This window comes from Martes martes (genome assembly GCF_963455335.1).
Source record: "Martes martes genome assembly, chromosome: 17".
Lineage (NCBI taxonomy): Eukaryota > Metazoa > Chordata > Mammalia > Carnivora > Mustelidae > Martes > Martes martes.
In genome coordinates, this window is record NC_137905.1 from 52315579 (window position 1) to 52340667 (window position 25089).

General features: G+C 57.6%; 1 protein-coding gene across 1 annotated transcript; it reads left to right on the forward strand.

The window, feature by feature from the left end:
- Nucleotides 1–1303: 1303 nt before the first annotated feature.
- POLD1 (DNA polymerase delta 1, catalytic subunit) lies at nucleotides 1304–23553 on the forward strand. The gene is made up of 27 exons (XM_080828857.1): nucleotides 1304–1357; nucleotides 8633–8835; nucleotides 9180–9293; nucleotides 10948–11094; nucleotides 11197–11322; nucleotides 11392–11560; nucleotides 11649–11730; nucleotides 11805–11934; nucleotides 12446–12612; nucleotides 12923–13027; nucleotides 14210–14350; nucleotides 14430–14540; nucleotides 14944–15135; nucleotides 15316–15404; nucleotides 15473–15589; nucleotides 15775–15888; nucleotides 16196–16343; nucleotides 19051–19146; nucleotides 19258–19395; nucleotides 20252–20427; nucleotides 20735–20887; nucleotides 21022–21124; nucleotides 21884–22016; nucleotides 22103–22216; nucleotides 22586–22638; nucleotides 22734–22831; nucleotides 23351–23553. Exons 2-27 carry the CDS (start codon nucleotides 8634–8636, stop codon nucleotides 23454–23456), a joined length of 3324 nt encoding a protein of 1107 aa, XP_080684983.1. The 5' UTR covers nucleotides 1304–1357; nucleotide 8633; the 3' UTR covers nucleotides 23457–23553.
- Nucleotides 23554–25089: the final 1536 nt, after the last annotated feature.

Here is a 25089-nt window from a genome sequence, read left to right on the forward strand (position 1 = left end):
GGGTCTTGTGCCACTCGCTAGGCTGATGGAAGGTTCAGGGTGATGTGACTGGGTTCTGCAGGGGGGAGTTGGTTCCAGGAGAGGCTGACAGCCTTGGTATCCTCTCCCTGTATAAGGTGAGTTGAAGCCCATTGAAGGACAAAGGAATTTTCAGTGGCTGAAGAGACCCGGGCTTTCACTAGGCAAAAAAATATTTGCTGAAGCCACTTGTGGGCGAGGTGCTGTGCTGGCCCCTGTGGGGTTGCAGGTGTTATTCATCCAACAAATATATATGGGGCACTTACTATGTGGCAAACACAATTTTAGGCACTGGACACATGGGAGAACAAGCTAAAATCCTTGGAGGTGGCTACCAGTCAGGGCTGGCAGTGGGGGCACCGAGGGGGCCAGCTAGAGTGTAAGAGATGAGGGGCTTTAATGGGGGCTGCATGTGGCTGTGTGGGGACCTAGAGGTAGAAGGCAGGCAAGTCCTCACACAGGATATAACGGCCCAGCAGGGACATAAACCAAGACGTGGGGGCTTGGCCCCCAAATTGAGGGAAGGGACATGCTGAGTCTGGAAAGGGAGAGGCTCTGGTGAGTTCGGTCCGGTCAGGCTGTGGTGTTCTCTTAGTTCCTCCTTCCCCAGGGCCAGGCCCTGAGCCGTCCCCGCAGTGAGCTGGGCGGACAGTCCTGGCTAAGGTTGAAGGGGGTGCCGCTTGGAGGGATGGGCTGGGTACTGAAAGGTGTGTTTTCCGGAGCGGGTCGGGGGAAGGTGACGGGGGAAGTGACTAGTTAGAAGCAGTTGTCCCTTTCCAAGCAGTGTGCTTGGCGGCCCCAGGTGGCAGATAAGGAAACAGGCCGTGAGACAGGAGGCTTGACCGGACTTCCCCTTCACGTCTGCTGGCAGACGTCAGGTGGCCCGCAGAACGGCACCCAGGAAGTCCTCCCGACTTAGCCTCCGACAGAAAGCAAACCCGCTGGCATAGGAGGCGCGCGGCGCCGGCGGGCGGGGAGGCGGGGCCGGGAGGACAGGGGACTGGCCGCGCATCTGCGTGCGCGGTTGGCGGAGACCCGCGAAGGTACCTTAAGGAGGGGGCATGGCTTGGGAGCAGTCGCACCCCTCCTCAGACGGGGCGGGGTTTGGCAAGAATTTATGGAAAACGGGAGGAGGCCGCATCCCAAATTGGAAAGACGGGGCGTGGCCTAGCGCCCGTCGAACGGGGGGGCGTGGCCCCGAGCCCTATGGGGCGTGGTCTCGCCCTACTTGGGCGGAGGGGTGTGGCCCAGCTCGGCGCGCGGCATCTCTGAGCCTGCGCGCGCCGGAGTCAGGGGTCACGGCGGCGTAGGCTGTGGCGGGAAACGCTGTTTGAAGCGGGTGAGTAAGGGGAGTAGGGAGATTGCAGGGATTCGGCTGACAAGGAAGGAGGGTGGAGGAGCTGGGCATGGAAGCCTTAGAAAGGGTTACGAGGGTCATGGAAGCGGGAGGGATCCCTTTGGCTCGGGGGCGCGCGGTACACGGGCAAGGGCCGGTGGTCGTGGGAGCGTGCGCGGGGGCGCGCGGGAAGATGAAGGGGTCTGGGGGTGCTCTCGGCGTGCGGTGGGCGCTTGTGCTGGGTGCCTGGCCCCCGGGGCGAACTGGGGAATGCACTCTGGAGGGTCTTTGGGGCGACGGGACCCCGGGCGCATTGGAGGACTGAATGGGTGCACGTGGGGGCATGGTGTCATCCTTTATTCACTAAATATTGAGTACCCTGTGCCAGGCACTGTTCTAGAAGCAAAGACTACAGCCCGAACAAGTCAGAGAAAGTCCTTGCTCAGGGAGAAGACAGACCGTAGACAAGTGATAAGTAATAATGATAAAGCAGTGCTTTCGGGGTTTGATATATCATACTAAGTGAAATAAAACAGGGTAGCCAGTCTCTTTAGCTGGGGTGATTTCAAAAATCGCTCCTCTGGGGAAGTGACATTTGACAGAAAAGTCAGTCATGTGAAGAAAGCCCTGGACAGAGGGACCATCAAATGCAAAGGCCCTGAGGCAGGAAGAAGCTTGGTGTGTTTGTAGCTGGAGCCAAGAAAAACAGGTGAGGTTGGAAGACATGTTGGGGAGCCCGATCCTTGTAGAAGTCGGTGTGGGGTTTGGCTTTTATTCTAGCTTCCCCAGCGAGCCACGGGGGCTTTTGAGCATCAGAGCAACAGGACCTGCCCTGTGTTTTGAAAAAATCAGGCTACTGAGTGAAGATGGTATTGTAGTGGGAACAGAAGTGGGAGGATAAAGGCCGGTTAGGAGGCAAGAGGGGGTAGTAGGTGGCTCAGACTGCACTGCCATCTGTCAGTCTCAGGTTGTCTTTGGGGTTTGAGCCGCAGGGTGTAAGGAAGAAGAGCTTAGATGGCTGGGGTATGTGGTTTGAGCAATAGTTTGGATGGAGAAGGCTGAAGAGGAGCGGGTTTGGGGCGCCACTCTGAGGTGGCAGTGAGTGGACAGGGTGATGTTAGTTTCTCAGCTTTATAGCCCCACCTATATGTGCCGGGAACCTATGGTTACCTGTGTCTCCCCCTCCTTGCTGCATGTCACCACCCAAGCCTCCTGTACCCTGGAGAAGGTGCCTTACTCGATGATGGCTTTTGCAATGCTGTTCCCTTCTCCTGCAATGCCCTTTCTTCTCTTCAGGCCTTCTTTCAGTCAGCTGTGCTTACATCAGGCCCTTTGCCGGGCACTGGGGAGCCGATGATAATTCAGTTTGGTCGGTGGAGAATAGATCTCAGTCCAGAGTGCTCTGAACCGATACGAGGCAGCGCTAGTCTTGGGGAGGCGAGAGAAGCAGCAGGGGCTCAGGAAAGACTTGTGGTGTTGGTGGCCCTCAAGAGGAGTCTAAACTGACACAACTTTAAGTGGCCCGTGTTCCAGGCCCTGTGCTGAGTCATGCTGGGACCCCGACTTGAGCGAGACCCTGACCCCTGTTTTTGAGGTGCTCATAGTCTGAAGGAACTGCTTCAGACTATGCTTCAGTTCCGGGTGCAGTGGGTGCCCCGAGGGGCCAATGAGTGGCCTGGAAGAGTTGAACTGGAGCGGAGTCTCTGTGGAGGCCGAGGAGTAAAGTGGCTGGAAAAGAGGGCGATCTCATCCAGCAAACATGTCCCAAAGTCAGGCTCTGTGCTGGGCACGTGACTCATGTTCCAGCAGGGGGAGACAGACAAAAAGCAATGCACAAAAGAAAGTTGCAGAGGATCTTAAGAGAGCTGGAGGCGCTGGGAAGTGGTGAGACTCAGATCTCATAGAGCCTATGAGATTTGTAGGTGGAACAAACAAGTGGTCTGAGGGGAAGGGAGAAGCTGGAGTGACACAATGTTGTTGGCCTGATGGGAGCTACCCTTTGCTGAACTGGGGGAGACTGTGGGGAGTTGGTAGGGAGCAGGTTTGCAGGGAGATGAGGGGCCTGGCTTTGGAGTGTGGGATGCAGAAACAGACATCCTCATGGTGAGCAGCTGCCTCTGTCAGGCCGAAACCCTGGGGAGGGGTCTGCGCCAGAATCTGGACAGGAAGCCCGGTGAGCATAGAGGTGGCAGTGAAAGCCGGGGGATTGGGAGAGATGGGACGAGAAGACCGAGGGAGGGAGCGTCGCAGAAACTAACATCTTAGCCAGGGCCCACTCGGCGTTGTTGTCTGTTTGCCAGTGAAGGGTCCAGAAAAGGAGAGATCACCGTGTTTCCCCAGCTCCCGTCCTGTGCCTGGGCAGCTGAGAGGGCACACACAGGGGTCTTTTTCCTTCTCCCATCACGCCCTCCAGGTCTCTCCCTGAAGGTTGGAACTCTGTGTGTCTCTGTGGCCTCCACGCTTTTTCCTTCCTGTGAGATGAGCCACCTGTAGAAACAGTTTGCATTCAACAGTCACAAAAAGGAGAGTCTGTCCCAAGTTTTCCGTCCTATGCAGAACTCTCGCAGAACTCTCATGCACGGTCAGAGCAGCGCAACTTGTAATAGGCCAAAGGTGCAAACAGCCCCATTTGTTCACTGATGGACAGATGGAAGTTTAAGCACAACGTGATACAACCGCATGGTGAGGAAGTATTCAGACCTGAAAGACAGACAGGACACACTGACCTGTGCCGCGTCACGGGTAGACCTTGAACACATTATCCTAGGTGGAAGAAACCAGACTCCAAAGGGCACGTATTCTAAGGTTCCTCATATAGGAAATGCCCAGAATGGGCAAATCTGTAGCAATAGACAAAGTAGCTTAGTGGTTGTTTTGGGCTGGGAGAAGTGGGATAGGGTCGGTCTGGGGTGAGGGTGATGACCAAGGAGTGCAGGGTTTCATTTTTGGGTGATGGAAAGGTTCTAAGATTGGCTATGGTGATGGTCACACAAGCTCTGAATATACTAAAAGCCACTGAACTCTACATCTGAAACGCATGGGGCATTTGGTATGTGACTTCGGTCTCAATAAAACTGTCCCATTCTGTCCCTTGTGCCCCCACCCCTGCCCCGGGAAGCCAGTGTTACCAGTTTATGACCTATCTTTCCAAAATTAGGCATTGAAAACAAACATGCTTTGGAGCGCCTGGGTGGCTCAGTTGAGCATCTGATAGTGACCTTCAGCTCAGGTTGTGATCTTGGGGTCCTGGGATCAAGCCCCCTGTTGGGCTCCCTGCTCAGCAGGGAGTCTGCTTCTCCCTCTGCCCCCCCCCGAATAAAATCTTTAAAAAAGTTTCCTGCCCCTATTCCCTCCCTTTTGTGACATTGACATTTTTGAAGATTCCCGACAGGTAGTTTTGTAGTCCAATCCTTACTTTGGTTTGATTGTTTCCTAATGGAAACATCAGGGCAAACATTTTTTAGACATTGTTTTAAAAGATTTTATTTATTTATTTGACAGACAGAGATCACAAGTAGGCAGAGAGGCAGGCAGAGAGAGGGGGGCGGGAAGCAGGCTCCCCGCTGAGCAGAGAGCCCAATGTGGGGCTCGATCCCAGGACCCCGGGATCATGACCCGAGCTGAAGACAGAGGCTCTAACCCACTGAGCCACCTAGGCACCCCAGACTTTTTTTTTTTTTTTTACTACAAGAAGATAACAGTGTAAGTGCACCATTCTGCACCTCGCTTTCTCTAACAATAGGTCTTTGAGAGCCATCCACATCAGTACATAGAGAACTTCCTCATTCCTTTACACAGCTGCATAATATTCTACGGAACAGAGTTAATGTAGTTTATTTAAACAGTCCCCCAGGTGGGGACATTTAGGTGGTTTCCAGTCTTTTGTGATCACAAACAGTGCTGCCGGAAATAACCTCGTAAATGCAGATTTTCGTATGTGATAGTATATCTCTAGCATAAACCCCTAGATGCAGAACTGTGGCTTTCCAGCTTTCCTGTTTTCACTGTGGTGGAATTGACATACAGTGAAATCCACAGGTTCTCAAATGGACAGTTGTAGGTAAGTTAAAGATTTTAATTATTTATTTGAGAGAGAGAGAGAGCATGAGCAGGGGGCAGAGGGAAAGGGAGAAGCAGGCTCCCCACTGAGTAGGGAGCCTGATGTGGGCCTCGATCCCAGGACTCTGAGATCATGACGTGAGCTGAAGGTCGACTCTTAACCAGCTGAGCCACCCAGGCACCCCTGAGATTAACCATTTAGTATGTTCATGCATCCACCACCTCTGTCTACTTCCAGAACATTTTCATCCCCCCCAAAAGGAAACCCCATGCCCCTGAGCAACATTCCCCGTTCCTCCAGCGCGTACTCGTGTGTCTGGCTTCGTCCAGGCAGCATGCTTTCAAGATTCGTCTGTCCTATGTGTCTATCAGTAGCTGCCTGCTGACTAGCGCTGAGAAGTATTTGCAACAACACATCCCCCGTCAGTTCAGAATTTGTCTATGCTGTATTGGTTAGGGTCTAGGCTAAGCTGCTGTAGCGGAGACCCCACAGCATACAGTGGCCCAAGCAAGACCCGAATGTATTTCTTCACACAACTGCCCTGAGGTAGGCAGCTCTGCCCCCAGAAAGTTGTTGAGGGGCCGGGGTTCCTTCTGTCTCCGAGCTTTGCATTCTCTGCGGTGTTGTCCGTGCCCCCGCGGTCAGGGTTGGTTCACCACCACTATATCCACATGCCAGCCATCGAGAAGGGGGAAGAGGCTACAGAGGCAAGCTTCCTTTGAAGGTTTTCTGGAAGTTGCACGCCTCCCAGTCATTCTTTCCATGGGATAGCTCAGCAATGTGACCGTCCGTAGCAGTGCACCCTGGGAAATGTAGTCTTGGGCTCGGCTTCCTGTGGCAGCTGCGAGGCAAGGTGTCAGTCCCAGAAAGGACAAAGGATGAGAGGGGAGAGTGGATATAAGGTTGGGTGGGAGCACTTATGGGATCCAGAGGTGTTAACTGGAAGCCAGGGCAGCTGACCTATCTACTCCCCACTGGGCCTGGAGTCTGCCCTAGGTTCCTATAATCTCTCTCCCGGCCTAGGTGCCAGGAGACATGTACTTTTTAAAAACTTCTTTCTCGGGCACCTGGGTGGCTCAGTTGGTTGAGCGACTGCCTTCAGCTCAGGTCATGATCCCGGACTTCCAGGATGAGTCCCGCATCGGGCTCCCAGCTCCTTGGGGAGTCTGCTTCTCCCTCTGACCTTCTCCTCTCTCATGCTCTCTCTCACTCATTCTCTCTCAAATAAATAAATAAAATCTTTGAAAAAAAATTCTTAAAAAAAAAACCCAAACAAAACTTCTTTTTCTTTTTAGAATAACTTTAAACTTATAGGAAGATCAAAAGAATAATAGTACAAAGAACACCTGTATGCCCTTTACCCAGTTTCATGTCTTTTAACATTTCCCCATCTTTGCTTTCTTTGTTTTGTGATTTGCATGTGCTCAGGCAGAATATTCTCTAACTGAACCTTAGTGAAGTTAGCAACCCGAATGGGCTTGAATACGGTCTTTGGTCAAACCTACCAGAGGATATGTACTTTCATGTCACTACATCTTGTCAAAACATAATGCAAAATAATTTTTTATATGTTGCAATCAAGAAAACGTATAAACAGGGGCACTTGACAGCCTTAGTTGGAAGAGCACACAACTCTTGATCTCAGGGTTATGAATTCGAGCCCCACGTTGGGCATAGAGATTACTTAAATAAACTTGATTTAAAAAAAAACAAAACGAGAAAACATATAAACATGTAAATTGCAGCCTCCGTTTGGTTTTTCGTTGTGTTTGCTACATTGGATCCTGGATGGGGGAGAGTACTATAAAGGGCATTTTGGGGAACAGTTAGAAAAATTGGAACATGGATTCTTTGTTTATGTTGTTGTTGAGTTGTTGTTAAATGTCCTGGATTTGATCGTCACACTGTGCTTGTTTAAGGGAATGTCCTTAGACTGCCTGGGTGGGTTGTTCGGTTAAGCGTCTGTCTTCAGCTCAGGTCATGATCTTGGGGTCCTGGGATCAAGCCCTACATCGGGGGGAGAGGGGGGGTCCCTGCTCAGCAGGGAGTCTGCTTGTCCCTCTCCCCTTACTCATGTACGTGCTCCTCTCTCTCTCAAATAAATAAATAAAATCTTCAAAAAGAGAGAGAAATGTCAATGGGGTGCCTGGCTGGCTCAGTCAGTAGAACACGCCAATCTTGATCTCAGGATTGTGAGTTCAAGCTCCACATTGGGTGTGGTACCTTTTTTTTTTTTTTTAAAGATTTTATTTATTTATTTGAGAGAGAGACAGTGAGAGAGAGCATGGGAGGTGAGAAGGTCAGAGAGAGAAGCAGACTCCCCTTAGAGCTGGGAGCCCGATGCGGGACTCGATCCTGCGACTCCAGGATTGTGACCTGAGCTGAAGGCAGTTGCTTAACCAACTGAGCCACCCAGGCGCCCTTGGGTGTGGTACCTACTTAAAAAAAAAAGAGGAAGAGACAATGTCCTTGTCTTTCAGCAATACATGCTGAAGTATGCAGGGGTTAAGGGGCATGGTATCTGACTGATAGGCAGCTAACTCAAACACTCAGGAAAATAGATAACGTGCTGACGTGTGCATATTACGAATAGGGGGGCTGATGAAGCCAGTGTGGCAACAAATTGATACTTGGGGATTCTGGGTAAAGGGTAAATAGTTCTGGCAATTTGGAATATTTCAAAATAAAAAGGGCTTTGGTTTGGTTTTGTTTTGAAGGGGGATGGGAAGCCTCTCAAGTGTTCTGGGCTCGGAAGGGACCAGATCCAATTTGTGTTTCAGGCCGCTGCCTGGCTCCCAGCACAGTGTGACCGGCCTAAGGGTCAGCCGCCCAGTTGTTTGTAGAACAGAGGCCTGGGCAGGTGGGGAGATGGGTGCGTGACGGCGTCAGAGGCAGAGGTTTATGGTAAAGAGAGGGGTGTGCTAAGGACTGAGTTTTTGGGGGTTGTGGGCAAGCAGCCAGGTGAAGGGATGCGGAAGGTTTGCGCGTGTGACGAAAGGGTTAAACTGAGGTGGGGAGTGGGCTGTCATTATAGTAACATTATAGTCATTATAGTAACATATAGTATATGGTGGTTTGGCACAAGGAATGTGCCAGTACCCCATGATCATGCTACTCCCGGGGCCCTCCAGGGAACAAAAGGCTCCTGGCCATGGTGGGTGCATGGGGGGGGCCATGAAGAAGATAGGAACCCTCCCCAGCCCTGACTTGCCCGGCAGGATGGATGGCAAGCGGCGGCCGGGCCCAGGGCCGGGGGTGCCCCCGAAGAGGGCCCGTGGGGGCCTCTGGGATGAGGAGGAACCATGTCAGCCATCCCAGTTTGAGGAGGAGCTAGCACTGATGGAGGAGATGGAGGCCGAGCACCGACTGCGGGAACAGGAGGAGGAGTTGGCGCAGCCGGGCCTGGACGGAGCAGCAGATGGTGAGACCTGGAGCGGGAACCCCCTGCACCCCCACACCAGTCCTGCCTGTGAACCGGGTCAGCCATAAAGCTTGCCTCTGACCTCTGACCTCTGGCCCACACTGTACCCCTACAAAGTGCTAACCTTTGACCCCATGCTAGTATGCCACCTTTGTTGCCTACAGCTCCAAGTCTGGCCTTGACTCTTGACCCCTTAATCTCTCCTGAGTTACTTGCCTGAACCAGAGCACCCTATCCACCTGACTTCCCTTTCATACATCGGATGCCACCTGGGAGGTCATGGGCTGCGCTGGGGGACCACGACTCCGTGTACCCTGCTTGTCTTCCCTCCCCTCCTCACCCAGGGCAGTTCTCCCCAACGGCCATAGATGCCCGCTGGTTGCGGCCCACACCGCCCCCCCTGGATCCCCAGACGGAGCCTCTCATCTTCCAGCAGTTGGAGATTGACCATTACGTGGGTGAGCTCGGTGGGCAGAGGCCTGGTGGGTGGGAGGTGGGGCCCTGGGCTTTGAGGGAGGAGATGGACCCACAGTGCCCACGCAGGTGACCAGGGCTGTGGGTGCCCAGAGGGGCAGCAAGAGGGGAAGGGGGCACAGGTGTCGCACAGGGCTTCTTGGAGGTGGGGAGTATCTTCCAACTGAGGCCTGAAGGTAAGAGCTGGCTCCTTGCTGAGGCGAGACACCTGTGGTTTGACGTCCATCCGTCCCTCTGTCCATCTGGTATCAGTCAGGAACAGCTGAGCATCTGCACTAAGACAGGCCCTATTTCAGTCAGACCAAGTCCCTGTTCTTCAAGGCTTACCTGGAAGGATAGGCAGAATAAAAAGGAAATGGAACCTCGGGTGGCCGTGAGGGTTATGGAGGGACATGGGGTAGGGCAGAGGTGCCAGACTGCGCATCTCCGAGGTCCAAGGAGGGAGAGGTCTGGAAAGTTTGAGGAACGGCCAAGAGACCGGGGCGGCAGGAGCAGGGGGCAAAGATGGGGGGAAGGGGCAGCACGTGAGGCCCTGTCTGCCCAGGCAAGGACGTGGGGGCTCCATTCTGCATGGGCGGGAAAGCCTTTGGCTCTGCAGAGATCACGCTGACTCGCAGGTTAGTAAGGCTCCCCTGTGAGAGAGTGAAGAGACAGGAGACCGGCAGGGTGGAAACGTCCGCCATCCACATACTGGACACAAAACCAGGACCGCGAATATGTAAAGAAGATCCAGGTCTCAACAGTCAGAAAACAGTCCGGTCCGGGAAGGGACAAAACACTTGATCAGACAGTTCACTCAAGGAGAGACCGTGGCAAATCAGCACTGGGGTGGACACTCAGGGTCACTGGCTGTCAGGGTGATGCAGAGGACAGCCACCATGAGACACAACACATCCTATTAGAAGAGCTCACACCCACACACACACACCAAGGGCTGACGAGGATGTGGGCCAGTGGATCGCTTGCTCGCGCCCTCCCCGGGGGGAATGCTGTGGTTTGTAGCCCCTCTGGGAAACAGCCTGGAAATTTCTTAAGAGTTCAGCCTACCCTTTATTCCTCCTCTAGCTTTATTGAGATACAAGAGTTAAATCTACTCTTTTCTTAGGACCAAGCAATTCTACCCTAGATATTTCCCCTAGAGTGACAGGAGCCAGTAGACTGTGTGCTCCCGTGTATGTGGACAGTCTCTAAACGACAGAAGTAGAATGATGGAGAGCAGACAGACCACCAGGGCCTGGGCTTGTGGTGGGAGGGGGTGTGACGAGGAAAGCACATCTCTCAGGAGCTGTCTGGAGTGACAGACCTGTCTTGTGCCCGATTTTGGTGGTGGTTCCACGAATCTACATATGTGTATTAGAGCTCATAACATTGGACCCACAAAGTCAGTATTATTTTCTAAAAGGAAATACTTCTTTGCAAAAAAAGACTCCCTCTAGCTCTACAGTGGCAAACGGACTGTAGGGACAACGATGGAAACAGAGGCTAGCAGGGAGGTGGTCGGGGCAGAGTGAACAGTGGACAGATGCACCCCAAGATGCAGGAATTAGGGGGCTGTGTTCCTGGCCCAGGAGGCGCCTGGGGAGGCAGGCCTTTGAGGAATCTGGGGGTTGCCCCTGCCTTATCTCATGACACCCCCAGGCCCAGCACAGCCCCTGCCTTGGGCACCCCAGCCGTCCCGCAACTCCGTGCCAGTGCTCCGTGCCTTTGGAGTCACCGACGAGGGCGTGTCAGTCTGCTGCCACATCCAGGGCTTCGCACCCTACTTCTACACCCCGGCGCCCCCTGGTGAGTGGCCCTGACCCACCAGACCCCCTCTCGCCCCCACCCATCTGGAGGCCCCCGCCCGACCCCACCCCCAGTGCTTCTAACAAGCTCTCCCACGGCCAGGTTTTGGGCCCGACCACCTGGGTGAGCTGCAGCGGGAGCTGAATGCTGCCATCAGCAGGGACCAGCGTGGAGGGAAGGAGCTCACGGGGCCGGCGGTGCTGTCCGTGGAGCTGTGCTCCCGGGAGAGTGAGTGCTGCCCAGGGGCCAGGCGGGTTGGGGTCCCTCCAGGCCGGTGCTAACTTCATCTGTCCGCAGGCATGTTCGGGTACCACGGGCACGGCCCCTCCCCATTTCTACGCATCACCCTGGCGCTGCCGCGCCTCATGGCCCCTGCCCGCCGCCTCCTGGAGCAGGGCATCCGTGTGGCGGGCCTGGGCACCCCCAGCTTCGCGCCTTATGAGGCCAATGTCGACTTTGAGATCCGGTACAGACCCTGCCTCTCTCCAGCCTCCACACCCCCTGCCCCCCACCGCCCCGGCCAGCTTCCGCCCACTGATCCTCACCCCCTCCAGGTTCATGGTGGACACAGACATTGTCGGCTGCAACTGGTTGGAACTCCCAGCAGGGAAATACGTCCTGAGGTCGGAGGGGAAGGTACGGGGCTCCCCAGGGGCAGGGGGGCCACAGAGCCAGTACCCTGCAGCCACTGACAGGCCCCATTCCTACAGGCCACACTGTGTCAGCTAGAGGCAGACGTGCTGTGGTCTGACGTGGTCAGTCACCCGCCAGAAGGGCAGTGGCAGCGAATCGCACCCCTGCGCGTGCTCAGCTTTGACATCGAGTGCGCTGGTCGCAAAGGTCTGTCTCCAGGGCCCGGAGCTCCTCCTGCTCTCGCTTCAGATATTGGTGACATGCTGGTCTCCTCCCAGGAGTCCCCATACTTCTTGAGCTCACTCAGGGAGAAGGGAGTGAACATGCAGGTAGACAGGTCGTTGTAAGATTCTCCATTGAAGAAGGATGGTGGCGGACAGTGACAGGACAGCTCAGAGAGGTGGGCAGGGAGGGCCTCAGGGGTGATGAGGCAAGCCTTGTGGAGAGGGATGAGGAGCCTCCCCCAGCACGCACGTGACTCTGCAAAGAATAGCAAGTGCAAAGTCCCTGGGGCAAGACCATCCCAGTCTGTGAGGGACAAGGAGAGGGCCAGAAGCTGAGGAAAGGGGAACCAGGGTGGGTTGCGTGTGGTCTCTAGGCAGTGGAGGCAGAGGGGAGTAGATGGTCTGGGGAGATTCGGAGATGCAGCCACCCTGATGTGTCATGAAGGGAAAGGAGGAGCCCGGTCCCCTGCATCCCCTTCTTCTTCCCTGTGCAGGCATCTTCCCTGAACCTGAGCGGGACCCTGTGATCCAGATCTGCTCACTGGGCCTGCGCTGGGGTGAGCCGGAGCCCTTCCTGCGCCTGGCACTCACCCTACGGCCCTGTGCCCCTATCCTGGGCGCCAAAGTGCAGAGCTACGAGCGGGAGGAGGAGCTGCTCCAGGTGGCTCTTGTTCTGTTTCCCCTCATTTCCTCAGAACCCCCCACCCAGCCTCCACATCCCAGGCTCAAGGCCTCTGGATGCTGAGACGCCTGGTCCACAGGTTCAGACCCCTTCACTTTGCAGGGGTGAACATTTCCCCTCTGGGTTCTGTGTTATTTTCAGAAGCACCTGCTCAGTCTTTCTACAGTGGGCAGGAGAGCTCTTGGGTTTTTCTGTGGGGCTTCTGGAATGTTCCAGGAATGGGGAGGACCCACGCCAGGGGGATGATCAGGATGACAACCAGGGTGACCCAGTGTGCTCCCACCCCCAGGCATGGTCAGCCTTCATTCGTGCCATGGACCCCGATGTGATCACTGGCTACAACATCCAGAACTTTGACCTTCCGTACCTCATCTCCCGGGCCCAGACTCTCAAGGTAGGGCAGGCAGGTCAGGGAGACTTACCCTACTGGGGGCTTGAGGGGTGGGCAGCCGCTCTGCTCCTCCTTGCTGCCTTCTGGCTTGTGGCTCTGTCCGCGGCGGGTGGTCCGCCTTGCCCTGTACCTGCAACCCACCACCCCCAACGGTTCCAAGGACCTCACTGAGAACCCAGCTCTGGCCCCATCCCTGCCTGGCTCGAAGTCCAGAAGGTGATTGTGGCTTTTGCAGAGGCAAGGAGGGCATTTACAGTTAAGTAAGGAGGGGCTTGTGTGTTTGAGGGGCAGACTGAAACGTGCAAGGGTATAGCATCTTCTGGACTTTAAAATATGTCAGCAAAAATTAAGGAACAGCGAGGGAGGTTCCTCGAAGCATATGGCAAAGACTTGATGTGAGGAGACACAATTCAGCTCACAATGGAGGTCATATTGTATTATTTCTTTCTTTTACTTACGTTTGGCCAATTTTGTAATGACAAGTAAAAATCACGTTTGGGGCACCTGGCTGGCTCAGTCACTAGAGCGTGCAGCGCTTGATCTCAGGGTTGTGGGTTCAAGACCCACATTGGGCGTGGAGCCTACTTAAGAAAATCAAATGCTATAAAAAAAAATCACGTTTATGGTCTCCTACAGCGCCAAGAAGTTCATCCTGGTCAGTTCCTCACGGGACGCTGCTCCTCTCCCCTCCGCCCCCCTGCCCTGCTACTCCACTGGCTCAGGCCTCTCCTCTCTACCCTGGCCCTCCCGCCTTCTCCTCTCCTGACCTCAGGCCTAGCTCTCTGTGCTGCCCCCTGCTGGGCTCCGACCCAGCTCTCCCCAGGCCCCTCACCCCATGCACACAGTCTCCCCACTGAGCTCAGCATCATCCCCAACTCTGCCCCTCCTCCAGCTGCCCATCTGAGGGCGGCTCCCCGGCCGCAGGGCGCCATCTGTAGCCTCTTGGCCCTGCAGCCATCAGGCCTCTGACTACCCGGTCCTGACCTCCTGTCTCTCACCTCCAATCCCTGCCTCTCTGACCGCAGAGGGCTTTTCTGCATCAGAACTGCTCCTGCTTCCGGGCTCTCCGCGGGAAGAGCGTGGCATCATGGGTGGCGTCACGGCCCTGGGGTGGGGGTGGGGGTCCCCGATCTGGGCCACGGCTCCCCACCGCAGCCCCACCCTGCCCACGGGCTTTGTCCTCAGGTGCACACGTTCCCCTTCCTGGGCCGCGTGTCTGGCCTCCGCTCCAACATCCGGGATTCGTCCTTCCAGTCCAAGCAGACTGGCCGGCGGGACAGCAAGGTGGTCAGCATGGTGGGCCGCGTGCAGATGGACATGTTGCAGGTACATGGCTGGGGTGGGGTGGTTGCCCCCCTCACGGGGCCGCTGGGGCCCAGGGCCCACCGTGCACCCCCTGCCTCAGGTGCTGCTGCGTGAGCACAAGCTCCGCTCCTACACGCTCAATGCCGTGAGCTTCCACTTCCTGGGCGAGCAGAAGGAGGACGTGCAGCACAGCATCATCACTGACCTGCAGGTGCCCGGCCCTGGCCTGTGACCTCTGACCCCTGCCCCTCCTGCCCCCACCCCCCCATCTGACTCTTCGGTCGACTCCTCTGACCTCGGCCTCCCGTCTTCCTGACCAGGGGGCTTCAGCCTCCCAGCTGTCCTGACTTTCACCTTGACCTCTTGGTTTTGACTTGTGACCTCACCCTGCAGGTGTAAGTCCCCACTCCTGCCCATTCACAGGACCTCTGGCACTGCATCCTTTATCCTGCAGTCCCGCCCGCATTTCTGGTCCACACTTGCTCTCCAGACGGCCCCCTCCTCCCTCTTACCCTGTCAGCTCCCCGACCTCCCCCTTCCACGCTCTGCACCCAGACCCTCGCCCTCTCCCTGACGCAGCCTCCTCCCCTGATGCCACCCGTGCCTGTCCCCAGAATGGGAATGACCAGACACGCCGCCGGCTGGCTGTGTACTGCCTCAAGGATGCCTTCCTGCCCCTGCGGCTGCTGGAGCGGCTAATGGTGCTGGTCAATGCCATGGAGATGGCACGAGTCACCGGCGTGCCCCTCGGCTACCTGCTCAGCCGTGGCCAGCAGGTCAAGGTTGTGTCCCAGCTGCTGCGGCAGGTCAGTGGGCGGAGCCAAGGGGGTCCCGGTCACGACACCCCCAGCAAGTCCCGACTCCTGACCTCTGGTCACCCTCTGTGTCTCCTGGGAGGTGACACCTGGATGCCCTTCCGTGCTCCTCCTCCTCCCTCTTCCTGTCTCCCCACGCCTGCCTCCATTTCCCGACTTCTCCCCTCCTAGGCCATGCGTGAGGGACTGCTGATGCCCGTGGTGAAGACAGAGGGCGGCGAGGACTACACCGGGGCCACAGTCATCGAGCCCCTCAAAGGGTGAGACCCCGTTGCTGGGTAGGGGCGGCTTGGGATTCCCAGGGCTGACTCCTCCTCGACCCCCCCAGGTACTATGATGTCCCCATTGCCACCCTGGACTTCTCCTCTCTGTACCCGTCCATCATGATGGCCCACAACCTGTGCTATACCACGCTTCTGCGGCCTGGGGCCGCCCAGAAACTGGGGTATGACCCCCTCCTCATCCTGTGTACCCCAGGACTTCCTGTGAGCCAGCTTCAGCCAGGACAGGGCCGGGAACCCAGAAATAGTGGAGAGGGGAGATTCGAGAGGTGGGGAGAGCCTGAAGGATCTGGAGGAGGAAGTGATGGGGAGGCCAGGTTCATGCCATCCTCCCCATCCTCCTACCCAGTCTGACTGAGGATCAGTTCATCAAGACACCCACAGGGGATGAGTTTGTGAAGACATCAGTGCGGAAAGGGCTGCTGCCCCAGATCCTGGAGAACCTGCTCAGCGCCCGGAAGAGGTGGGTTCTGGAGCATCGTACCCACCCCTGTGCAGACTTGCTCCTCGTTAGTTCCTGTCCCTCATGGTCACCCCAGAATTGCCATGTCAAACTTAACTGCAGCTGTATGTGAATTAGAACAAGACACCCCTCCAAACAGCTCCCATTTGCCTCTTCTGCTGGGTGCCTCTGTGCAGTGCACAGCCTGCACAACGGTACATGGCACCGATTTCTAGAAAGGCACCCTAACCAGAGCCCAGCCCCGGCCTCTCTTCTTTCCCTGAAACCTGGTGGACTGTATCAGTGGCCTTTGCTTCTGTCCTTCCAGGGCCAAGGCTGAGCTGGCCAAGGAGACAGACCCCCTGCGTCGGCAAGTCTTGGACGGGCGGCAGCTGGCATTGAAAGTGAGCGCCAATTCTGTATATGGCTTCACTGGTGCCCAGGTGGGCAAGCTGCCATGCCTGGAGATCTCCCAGGTGAGTGCTCAGTTGCCTCAGTAGACAGCCCCTCCCTAGGAGAACCAGGTCTCCGTGTGGTGGAGGTTGCAGTGCCCCAACTTGCTGAACATCCTCTGTGGGTCTGGCAGGTGGCGAAACAGATGAGGGTTCCTGCCCTCCTGCAGCGTGCAGCCACATGGGCACACAGATGGTGACAGCCGTAAATGCATATAGGAAGGTGGTTGGTGCCAGGGGCTCTGCAGACAGATGAAGCAGGAGGGAGGGGGAGTGGTGGGGTGAGCAGAGGTTTTGTTCGTTGCTCATTCGTTCCATTCATCATAGTCCATCTGACAGACCCCACCCACCTCCTCCCCTGGTGCCCGTGAGGGTAGGGATGCGGAGGGCGGGTTCCTACCACATGGATGGGCAGAACAGGGCTCATGGGGGCTGGGGCGGTGCTGGAGGCCGACCAGTAGCACACCCAGGCTCTGACGCTTCACGCGCTGTGTGAGCTCTGTCGCCAAAGGAGCCAGTGCGAGGGTGCTCCTTCCCACCCCAGCTGTGTGGTGCTTGCAGGGTGCTTGGTCAGTTCCCTGCTCTGAGAGGGGATGTAGACTGAAGACCCCACAGTGGGGTCCCAGGCCTGTTTACCAGAGGCAGCTCTGCTGCTCCAATGGAGAAACAGATCCATGCTTAGACCACAGAGGATCTGGGTCCAAGGTTCTGCCAAGCTGGGATCAGTGCCTCAGCTCATGGCCTGAGAGAGCCTTAGAAAGGTCTTCCTGTCCAGTCCCTTGCACTGGGGTTTGGGTCTCAGCACATTCTAAACTTGGTTGCCCCCTGCCATGGGAAGCTCCCTCTGTACCTGGGCACTATGTCAGTCCTCATGTGGCTCTGCATGGAAGACTTGGAAGAACTGCCAGTAGCTGGGCTTTTGGGTGGGAGAGACATGTGTACACTCCCACGCACCTTCAGTCCCAGAGCCCCCAAGATCACGCTCCCATCCAGTGATCCACCAGAAGGCCTTGAACTCAGAACCTACTCACGATTATGACTTTAATACAGTTAAAGGGTAGGGATTAAAATCAGCCGAGGGCAGGGTGCCTGGGTGGCTCAGTGGGTTAAAGCCTCTGCCTTCAGCTCAGGTCATGATCCCAGGGTCCTAGGATCGAGCCCCGCATCGGGCTCTCTGCTCGGCAGGGAGCCTGCTTCCCTCCCTCTGTCTCTGCCTGCCTCTCTGCCTACTCGTGATCTCTTGTCTGTCAAATAAATAAATAAAATCTTGAAAAAAACTTAAAAAAAAAAATCAGCCAAGGGCAAAGGCACAGAGCTTCTAGTTGTCTCTCTCAGTGGAGTCACACAGACAGTGCTCATTTCTCCTGATGCTGGTCTGTGACAACGTGCGCGGAGTGTTTCTCACTAGGAAAGCTCACCCAAGCCTCAGTGTCCTGGGTTTTTATTGGGGGTCAGTCACATAAGCATGGAGCCTCTGTGTGACTGACCTTTGTTACTCAGTCTCCAGACCCTGCAGACAGAGGTCAGGCTGACACCATGTGGCCCCAGGCCTCACCGTGAGTCATGTTGTTAGTACGGTCCAAGGTGCTAGGTGAACAAAGACACTTATTTTAGGTAGGAGATTCCAAGGGCTTAGAGGTTTCCTCTAAAAGTCAGGCCTCTCTTTGGCAAGGTTCATCCCATAGTGCATCCACCCAAACTCCTCTCATTGGCCTTCCATAGTCCCCTGGGGCCTCCCCAGTCTACTTGGTGGAAAGAGGTGGGTGTTCACCTGTTAGAGTCCAGCCGGTGAGAGGAGAGGCCAGGCCTGGAGGGTTTGGCTTTCCTTCCCCTGGAGCGCCCTCATCAGGACTGTTGCTTCCCGGTCTGTCGCTCTGTCTTTTCCTTCTTCACTCTTCTCTCTGTCCCTCTGTTTTACCTGTTTCTTAGCTTCATTTCTTATTGTTGTCTCTCAGGCTTACAAAAACAAAACAAAACAACCCATGGAATCATTCCAGGAAAAGATGAAGGGAAGAAGGAACACAAAACAGGTGGAACACACAGAAGGAAGATAGTACAGTAGTAGATTTAAGCCCAGATAAGATCTGTAATTATACTAAATATAAGTTGCCTAAACATTCCAGTTAAAAGACAGAGATCTCTGACTGGGTCCAAACAAACCAAAACAGAAGAGTCATACCCGTTTCTCCTTGGTGTGTGCCCCCTAGCCCCCCATTGCCCCATCTGCAGCTTCCTGTAAAGTAAGACTGTTGGAAAGTTTCTCCATGAGGCTAGCACAACTCTAACCCTGGGGGAGGGGGCACTTAACACATAGGGTCATTTCCTGTTGCCCAAAGATGTGGGGTGGCACTGCTGGCTTTTGGGGAGGGGGCCGGGAGCGCCAGTGGTCCTGTACTGTGGAGAGCTGCCTGCAGTGTCACCACATGTCACGGCCCCTCTGTGGAGGGAAACACAGTGTTGATGGCCCCTCCAACCTCAGGCTTGCCAACACGCACTTTTTGCAGTCATTCCTCTTCTGTGCCCAGAGCTCTGGGCCAGGGACCCAGTTCTTTCCAACAGACCGTTAAGGAGCAGCTTAGTAGCCCCATTTTGTAGATTCGCAAATCAAGGCTCAGAGGGTCAGAGTCCCTTGGCTGAGTCCACGCCCCCAGGAGGTAGTGGAGGTGGCAGCCTGAGCCCATGAGCTGTAGATGGCTCCGGGGCCCTCACTGCCTGGTTCTCTCCCTGACAGAGCGTCACTGGGTTTGGGCGCCAGATGATTGAGAAAACAAAGCAGCTGGTGGAGTCCAAGTACACGGTGGAGAATGGCTATGGTGCTAATGCCAAGGTCAGAGGCTACCCGACTTGCTGCCCAGAGATGGGCCTGGGACTGTTGGGGGGTTGCAGGGGGCTGGCCCCCTTCTCCCCCTTCCTCCCAGTCACACACACCCCTCCCCAGGTGGTGTATGGTGACACTGACTCAGTCATGTGTCGATTTGGTGTCTCGTCTGTGGCGGAGGCAATGGCTCTGGGGCGGGAGGCCGCTGACTGGGTATCGGGCCACTTTCCCCCGCCCATCCGGCTGGAGTTTGAAAAGGTAAGTGGACCTCCCTTGGGCTTGGAGTAGCCAGGTTTCAGAGGATCTCTAATTTTCAGGGCCTGCAAAGTGTAAGAAGGCATTCACATGAGGTTCTCCTGGTATGTCAGCATCTGGAGAACCCCAGTGTTGCTCAGGGTCTCTCCTTTTGGGGTGCCCTGTTCTGGGTACTCTGGGTATCCCATTCTCCATGTTCATATGCCCCAGTTTTGAGGAATTTTGCTGCCTGGATTGTCTCAAATTTGAAAACCTCTGACACCTTGGGCTTCGCTATGCAGGACGGTGTCTATTTTGTGAAAACCTTGTCAGTCTTCAAGCATCTCTGGTGTTGGGTGTAGGGGCTGCCTTAGGTGCTGGGGACCCTGATGGGGTGAATCCTGGATTGGGGTGCCATTGGCCAGTGCTCCTTGGAACTGAGGAGGAATCAGGCTGGGGTCTGGGGACACACACTACATGTTCTTTCCAAGGTTCAAACTTACGGTCAGGTCTTGGGTATACCTGCTCTCAAATTTGGAGCCTCCCAATTTTGAGAAGCCCCTATGTCAGGGCTCACTCCTGGGCCTAAGTCTCAGCTCCTTGAACCCCTGTCTGCCTCAGGTCTGTCCCAGATCCAGATGTGGGGCTGTCCAGGCTACACCCCCATGTCTGGGTCTCTGTGTTTATCCCAGTCTCTATTTCATGTCTGAGGCCCCTAGAATGCTGAGGGTGCCCCTGGGCTCAGGCGCTGGAGTCTTAGGGTCCATGTCCCCCAGTGTCCCCATCCCGCATGTCACAGATCAGCCTTGTGTGTCCTCAGTTTCTGAGGGAAGTCTCGGGCCTCTGGAAGTCTCGGGTCTCAGCCTCGGTCCTCCCCCAGGTCTACTTTCCCTACCTGCTCATCAGCAAGAAGCGGTATGCCGGCCTGCTCTTCTCCTCCCGGCCAGATACTCACGACCGGATGGACTGCAAGGGCCTGGAGGCCGTGCGTAGGGACAACTGCCCCCTTGTGGCCAACCTCGTCACTGCCTCCCTGCGCCGCCTGCTCATCGACCGGTGGGTGGGATCCCCTCCCCGAGACCAAGGAGCCCCGGCCCCCAGCCCCCTCCTCCCCTGGGGACCCAGGTGTCAGGCCCAGCTCGTCCTCAGTGGTGGAACGGTGGAAAGAGTGTGGGGTGGGACAGCTGTGGGTCTAGGCCCCGCCTCAGCCACCTTGCAGCCTGTGGCCTGGCCACATCCCTCCCTGCCTTGGGCCTCAGCCCCCACGGCACATCCTGGCCCCCCAGCCTTGGGGGTGGTGGAGGTACCAGCCTGGCCCTCAGCAGCCGCTGGCGACACCCCCCACCCCATTCCGGCCCTGCAGAGACCCGGCGGGCGCTGTGGCCCACGCGCAGGACGTCATCTCCGACTTGCTTTGTAACCGCATTGACATCTCCCAGCTGGTCATCACCAAGGAGCTGACCCGCGCGGCTGCTGACTACGCCGGCAAGCAGGCCCACGTGGAGCTGGCCGAGAGGTCTGCCCCAGGGGGTGTGCAAGACCGCCCAGAAATAACCCCTCTCCTGCCAGCTGGGCACCACTTCCTGTGCCCCCGGCCACCCCTGCCAGCCCACCTGCCCTCACCGCCTGGCCTCCCCGGTCTCCCCGCAGGATGAGGAAGCGGGACCCCGGGAGTGCGCCCAGCTTGGGCGACCGTGTCCCCTACGTGATCATCGGCGCTGCTAAGGGCGTGGCTGCCTACATGAAGTCCGAGGTCAGACCCACCTGGGCTGCCCGCTCCGCCCAGCTCCCCTCAGCTCTCACTTCTGCTTTCCAAGCCTGGCCGGGAGGGTGTTTCCCTCTGTGGGCCCCAGAGGGCCCTGAGAACCGCCCCCAACACACCCCTGGGAGTTGGCTCCATGATGCCTTTCTCCCAGGCCTCCTGTGCCCTCTGGAGGCCCCCCCACCCCGTTATTCTGACCCCCCCTCCTCCCCCTGCAGAAGAAGACCCAGCCTCACTGTGCACACTGAGTCTCACCATCTGTTTCTGTGTCTGTCTCCTTGGTCCTTCCTCTCCAACCCATAATTCTGTAGGATTCAGGTCCTCCCCCTCTACACCCTGATGGCCAGTGACCTCTGACCCCCACAACCCCTTCCTCAGTCTCCAGGTCTGGTCCTGCCCCCTCAAATCTTGGCTTCTGGCCTTTGCCTCTAGCTACTGTGCACCTTCACGCCCCCCCCCCAGTAGGTGACCTCTGACCCTTGCTTGGTATAACCTGAGGACCCCCACCCATGGACCCCAGCACGGATCATAGCTCATGGCCAGGGACCCCTCGGGGTCTCCGACACCATCCTGGATCCCTGCCCCCCCCCCACTGATGCCACCCCCTGCAGGGCGGCACCCGGGTCCCGTGACTGCCCCACACCGTTGCCCACCGTCACAACGGGGAGCCCCACCCCGTGGCTCGCAGTGCCCTTCGCCCCGCTGCCTGCGGAGGACCACAGCCCCGGGCCCCGGCCGCTGTGTTTGCAGGACCCCCTCTTTGTGCTGGAGCACAGCCTGCCCATCGACACGCAGTACTACCTGGAGCAGCAGCTTGCCAAGCCGCTCCTGCGCATCTTTGAGCCCATCCTGGGCGAGGGCCGTGCCGAAGCTGTGCTGCTGAGTACTCAGGGGCAATGCCCAGAGGGGAGCAGGGGGGCACCGGGGGTCTGGGGGGGGCCTGGGCCCACTGCCTGCCCTCACCTGCAGGGGGTGACCACACACGCTGCAAGACGGTGCTCACGGGCAAGGTGGGCGGCCTTCTGGCCTTTGCCAAACGCCACAGCTGCTGCATTGGCTGCCGCACCGTCCTCAACCACCAGGGTGAGCACCGGACTCCAGCCCTGACCCCAGCCCCTCGGGGGGACCCCAATCCCCCACCCTCCACCCTCTACCCAGCTCCTCTATCACTGAGGTTCCCGGCACCCGCCCTCCCAGCTGGCAGTGCCACCCGGATGGGCCTCAGCCCCTGGGCGGGGGCTCCCGTTCACAGGCGCCCCCTCGAGGGTCCTGGGCCCCCCGCCCCGGGAGTTCCCCGGGGAGTTTTCCCCCACACACTCGCTCCCTTGTTCTCTTGTCTCTGGGGACTTTCAGAAGCCGGGATGGGCAGCGGGTGGGGAAGGGGCAGGGACAGGGCAGCTCGGGCTCTGGCTGGGCCCCAGCTCCCCTGTGCCGACCCGCCCCCTCTGCCAGGAGCCGTGTGCAAGTTCTGCCAGCCTCGGGAGTCTGAGCTCTACCAGAAGGAGGTGAGCGGCAAGGCGGGGCGGGTGGGGGGTCGTGGGGACGGCAAGGGGAGGGCGAGGCGGGGGCCGGGGCCCCCCTTCAACTGTCTCACCCCCAGGTGTCCCACCTGAACGCCCTGGAGGAGCGCTTCTCGCGCCTCTGGACCCAGTGCCAGCGCTGCCAGGGCAGCCTGCACGAGGACGTCATCTGCACCAGGTACGCAGGCCCTCCCTGCAGGCTCCCAAGGCCTGGGGACCAGACCCCTGACCCTGCGGTGGGGGGGCACGCTGCCCCAAATGGCTGATGTTCTGGGTGTCCCGGCCTCGCTGTGGGGAGGGCGCTGCTCTGGGGACCAGCATCTGCCCAGGAAATGGCCACAGTTCTCTCTCTCCTGCTCTTTCTCTCTCTCTCACACACGCATCCATACACGCGCGCACACACACATGCACCATGGCCCAGCCCCCTCCCCCAGGGCGGGCCAGGCTTTCCCCAGGGAACGGGTGGGCGGGGCTGGTTCCCACGCCAGGTGACAGGTGATATACGGCTGGTGGAGCCCAGCGTCTCCGCGGGTGCCCGCTGTTACGGTTCCCCCCCATGCCCGCTGAGCAAACAGCCTGCCCCCGAGGGGGGTTGGGTGGGCAACAGGCGGGGGCCAAAGTCCTGGGAACGGCCCCGGCCCCATCACTGGGCTGGGCAGCGCCCCAGTCCTGACCCTGACCCCCACCCCACCCACAGCCGGGACTGCCCCATCTTCTACATGCGCAAGAAGGTGCGGAAGGACTTGGAAGACCAGGAGCAGCTTCTGAGGCGCTTTGGCCCTCCTGGCCCTGAGGCCTGGTGACCTCTGGCCCCTGCAGGCTTCTCACCAGGGCTGGGGGGGCGGGGACAGTCTTGGCGGAGAATTAATAATAAAGTTCAGGCCTTTTGTTTCCTGGTGCTTTGTGGTCTCCGGTGGGCGAGGTCCACTGTCCTGAACCCTGGCCCAGGTGGGTCATCTCCACTCAGTGGGGTCCCCTGACCCCAGGAAACCCCCGCTGAGTTCCTCACCTTCCCTCCAAGAGCACTGCTGCAGCCCCATGAAAGCCAGGCCTGCCTCAGTCTCCCCCTGAGACCCTGAAGGCCCTGAGGGAACGTCTAACCACATATCCTCCTCTGCCTGGACTGCCCCGCCCTCCCTCAGCCCCCACCCCCCCCTCTACTCCGCCTCCAGGTGCCGGACTGTTTCCTCCTGGCCTGGGGCAGCCCCTCGCTCAGAAGCCTCCACTCCAGGCACAACCCAGGGGACCCCCCTTTCCATGTCATACACCCACGATGTTTCCACCTCCGGGTCCTCACAGGCGCTGGGCCTGGGTTTTCCTCAGAGTAGCCCCCGCAGCCCCTCCCAGTCCACGTCCACTCCTGGGATTCCTGGCATCCCCACCTGGCCTTCAGATGCCATCGGTGTTTTGAGTCTGCTCCTCAATGTCATGTGCCCCCCACCCCCAGCAACCCACTCCCCCCCTCTGGCTCCTGGGCCCGGACCCCCACTTCACTGACCACAGGACCCCTTGGCTTCCCTACTTCCTTAAGGTCCCCTGGAATCCAGTTCCTCTCCCATCTCCACCACTCAGGGTCAGCCCCCCATTCCTACCCCAACTGTGGGGATCCCCAAATCCAGACGGGCCCTGGGCCTGCCCTCTCCACCACGTGTCCAAGGTGTTGTGCAATCCAGCCCCCTCCCCTGACCCTCCCCGAGGGGATTTTCGAGGAGGGCTGTGCTCTGTGCGGGCCAGCCGGCACCCCTGCCCCCCCCAGGGGGCTGGGCCAAGGCATAAATAGGGGTGGTGGCTGAAGCAGACAGCAGACCCAGCCCGGCACCACCATGCTTGCTCTAGAGGCTGCACAGTAAGTGGGGGTTCCCTAAAGGAAGGGGTCCCCCTGCCCTTAGGACCCTCTGCCAGGCCTCCCTCAGGGGTAGGGGGCAGGGGGGTGGGAGGGAGAGGGTTCCCCCTGCCTTTTGCCCGTTCTAGATCTCTTCCTTTCCTTTCTTGGCATCCTTCCTCCATCCTATCCCTGTCTCTCTCAGACATCGAAAATCTCTCCTTGGGATACCTGCCTGTCTCCCCTCCGGCTAATCGCCTCTCCCAGGCAGCCCCCCATGGGGCCTTGCGGAACCTCTGGCTTGCTCACTTGTTGCCCACTCGGCTGCTCATCACATTGTTTTGTTTCTGGGGTTCTATCCTCTGCCTCTTGCTCCCTCTCTGCCTCTGTCTTTGCCCCGGTCTCTTTCCAGTTCTTCCTCTGTCTGTCTGTCTGTCTGTTCTCTCCTGCTATCTCCCTGTCTCTCCCCCAGCCCCTTCCGCCGATCTCTGGGACTCAACTGCTTCCTGCATCAGCGAATGTGTCTCTCCACACTTTCCTCCCATTCTTGCCCAGTGGCTCTCCCATCTCCTCTGGTCCAGAGTGGACCCATTTAATGGACTTGATGACGGAGG

Excerpts from the sequence above, each read along its gene's own strand:
- POLD1 (XM_080828857.1), top strand. The coding sequence starts at position 8,634 with ATGGATGGCAAGCGGCGGCCGGGCCCAGGGCCGGGGGTGCCCCCGAAG. Across the intron at positions 11,935-12,445 it reads CGAGTGCGCTGGTCGCAAAG|GCATCTTCCCTGAACCTGAG; the intron begins GTCTGTCTCCAG and ends TTCCCTGTGCAG. Across the intron at positions 20,888-21,021 it reads CACGTGGAGCTGGCCGAGAG|GATGAGGAAGCGGGACCCCG; the intron begins GTCTGCCCCAGG and ends GTCTCCCCGCAG.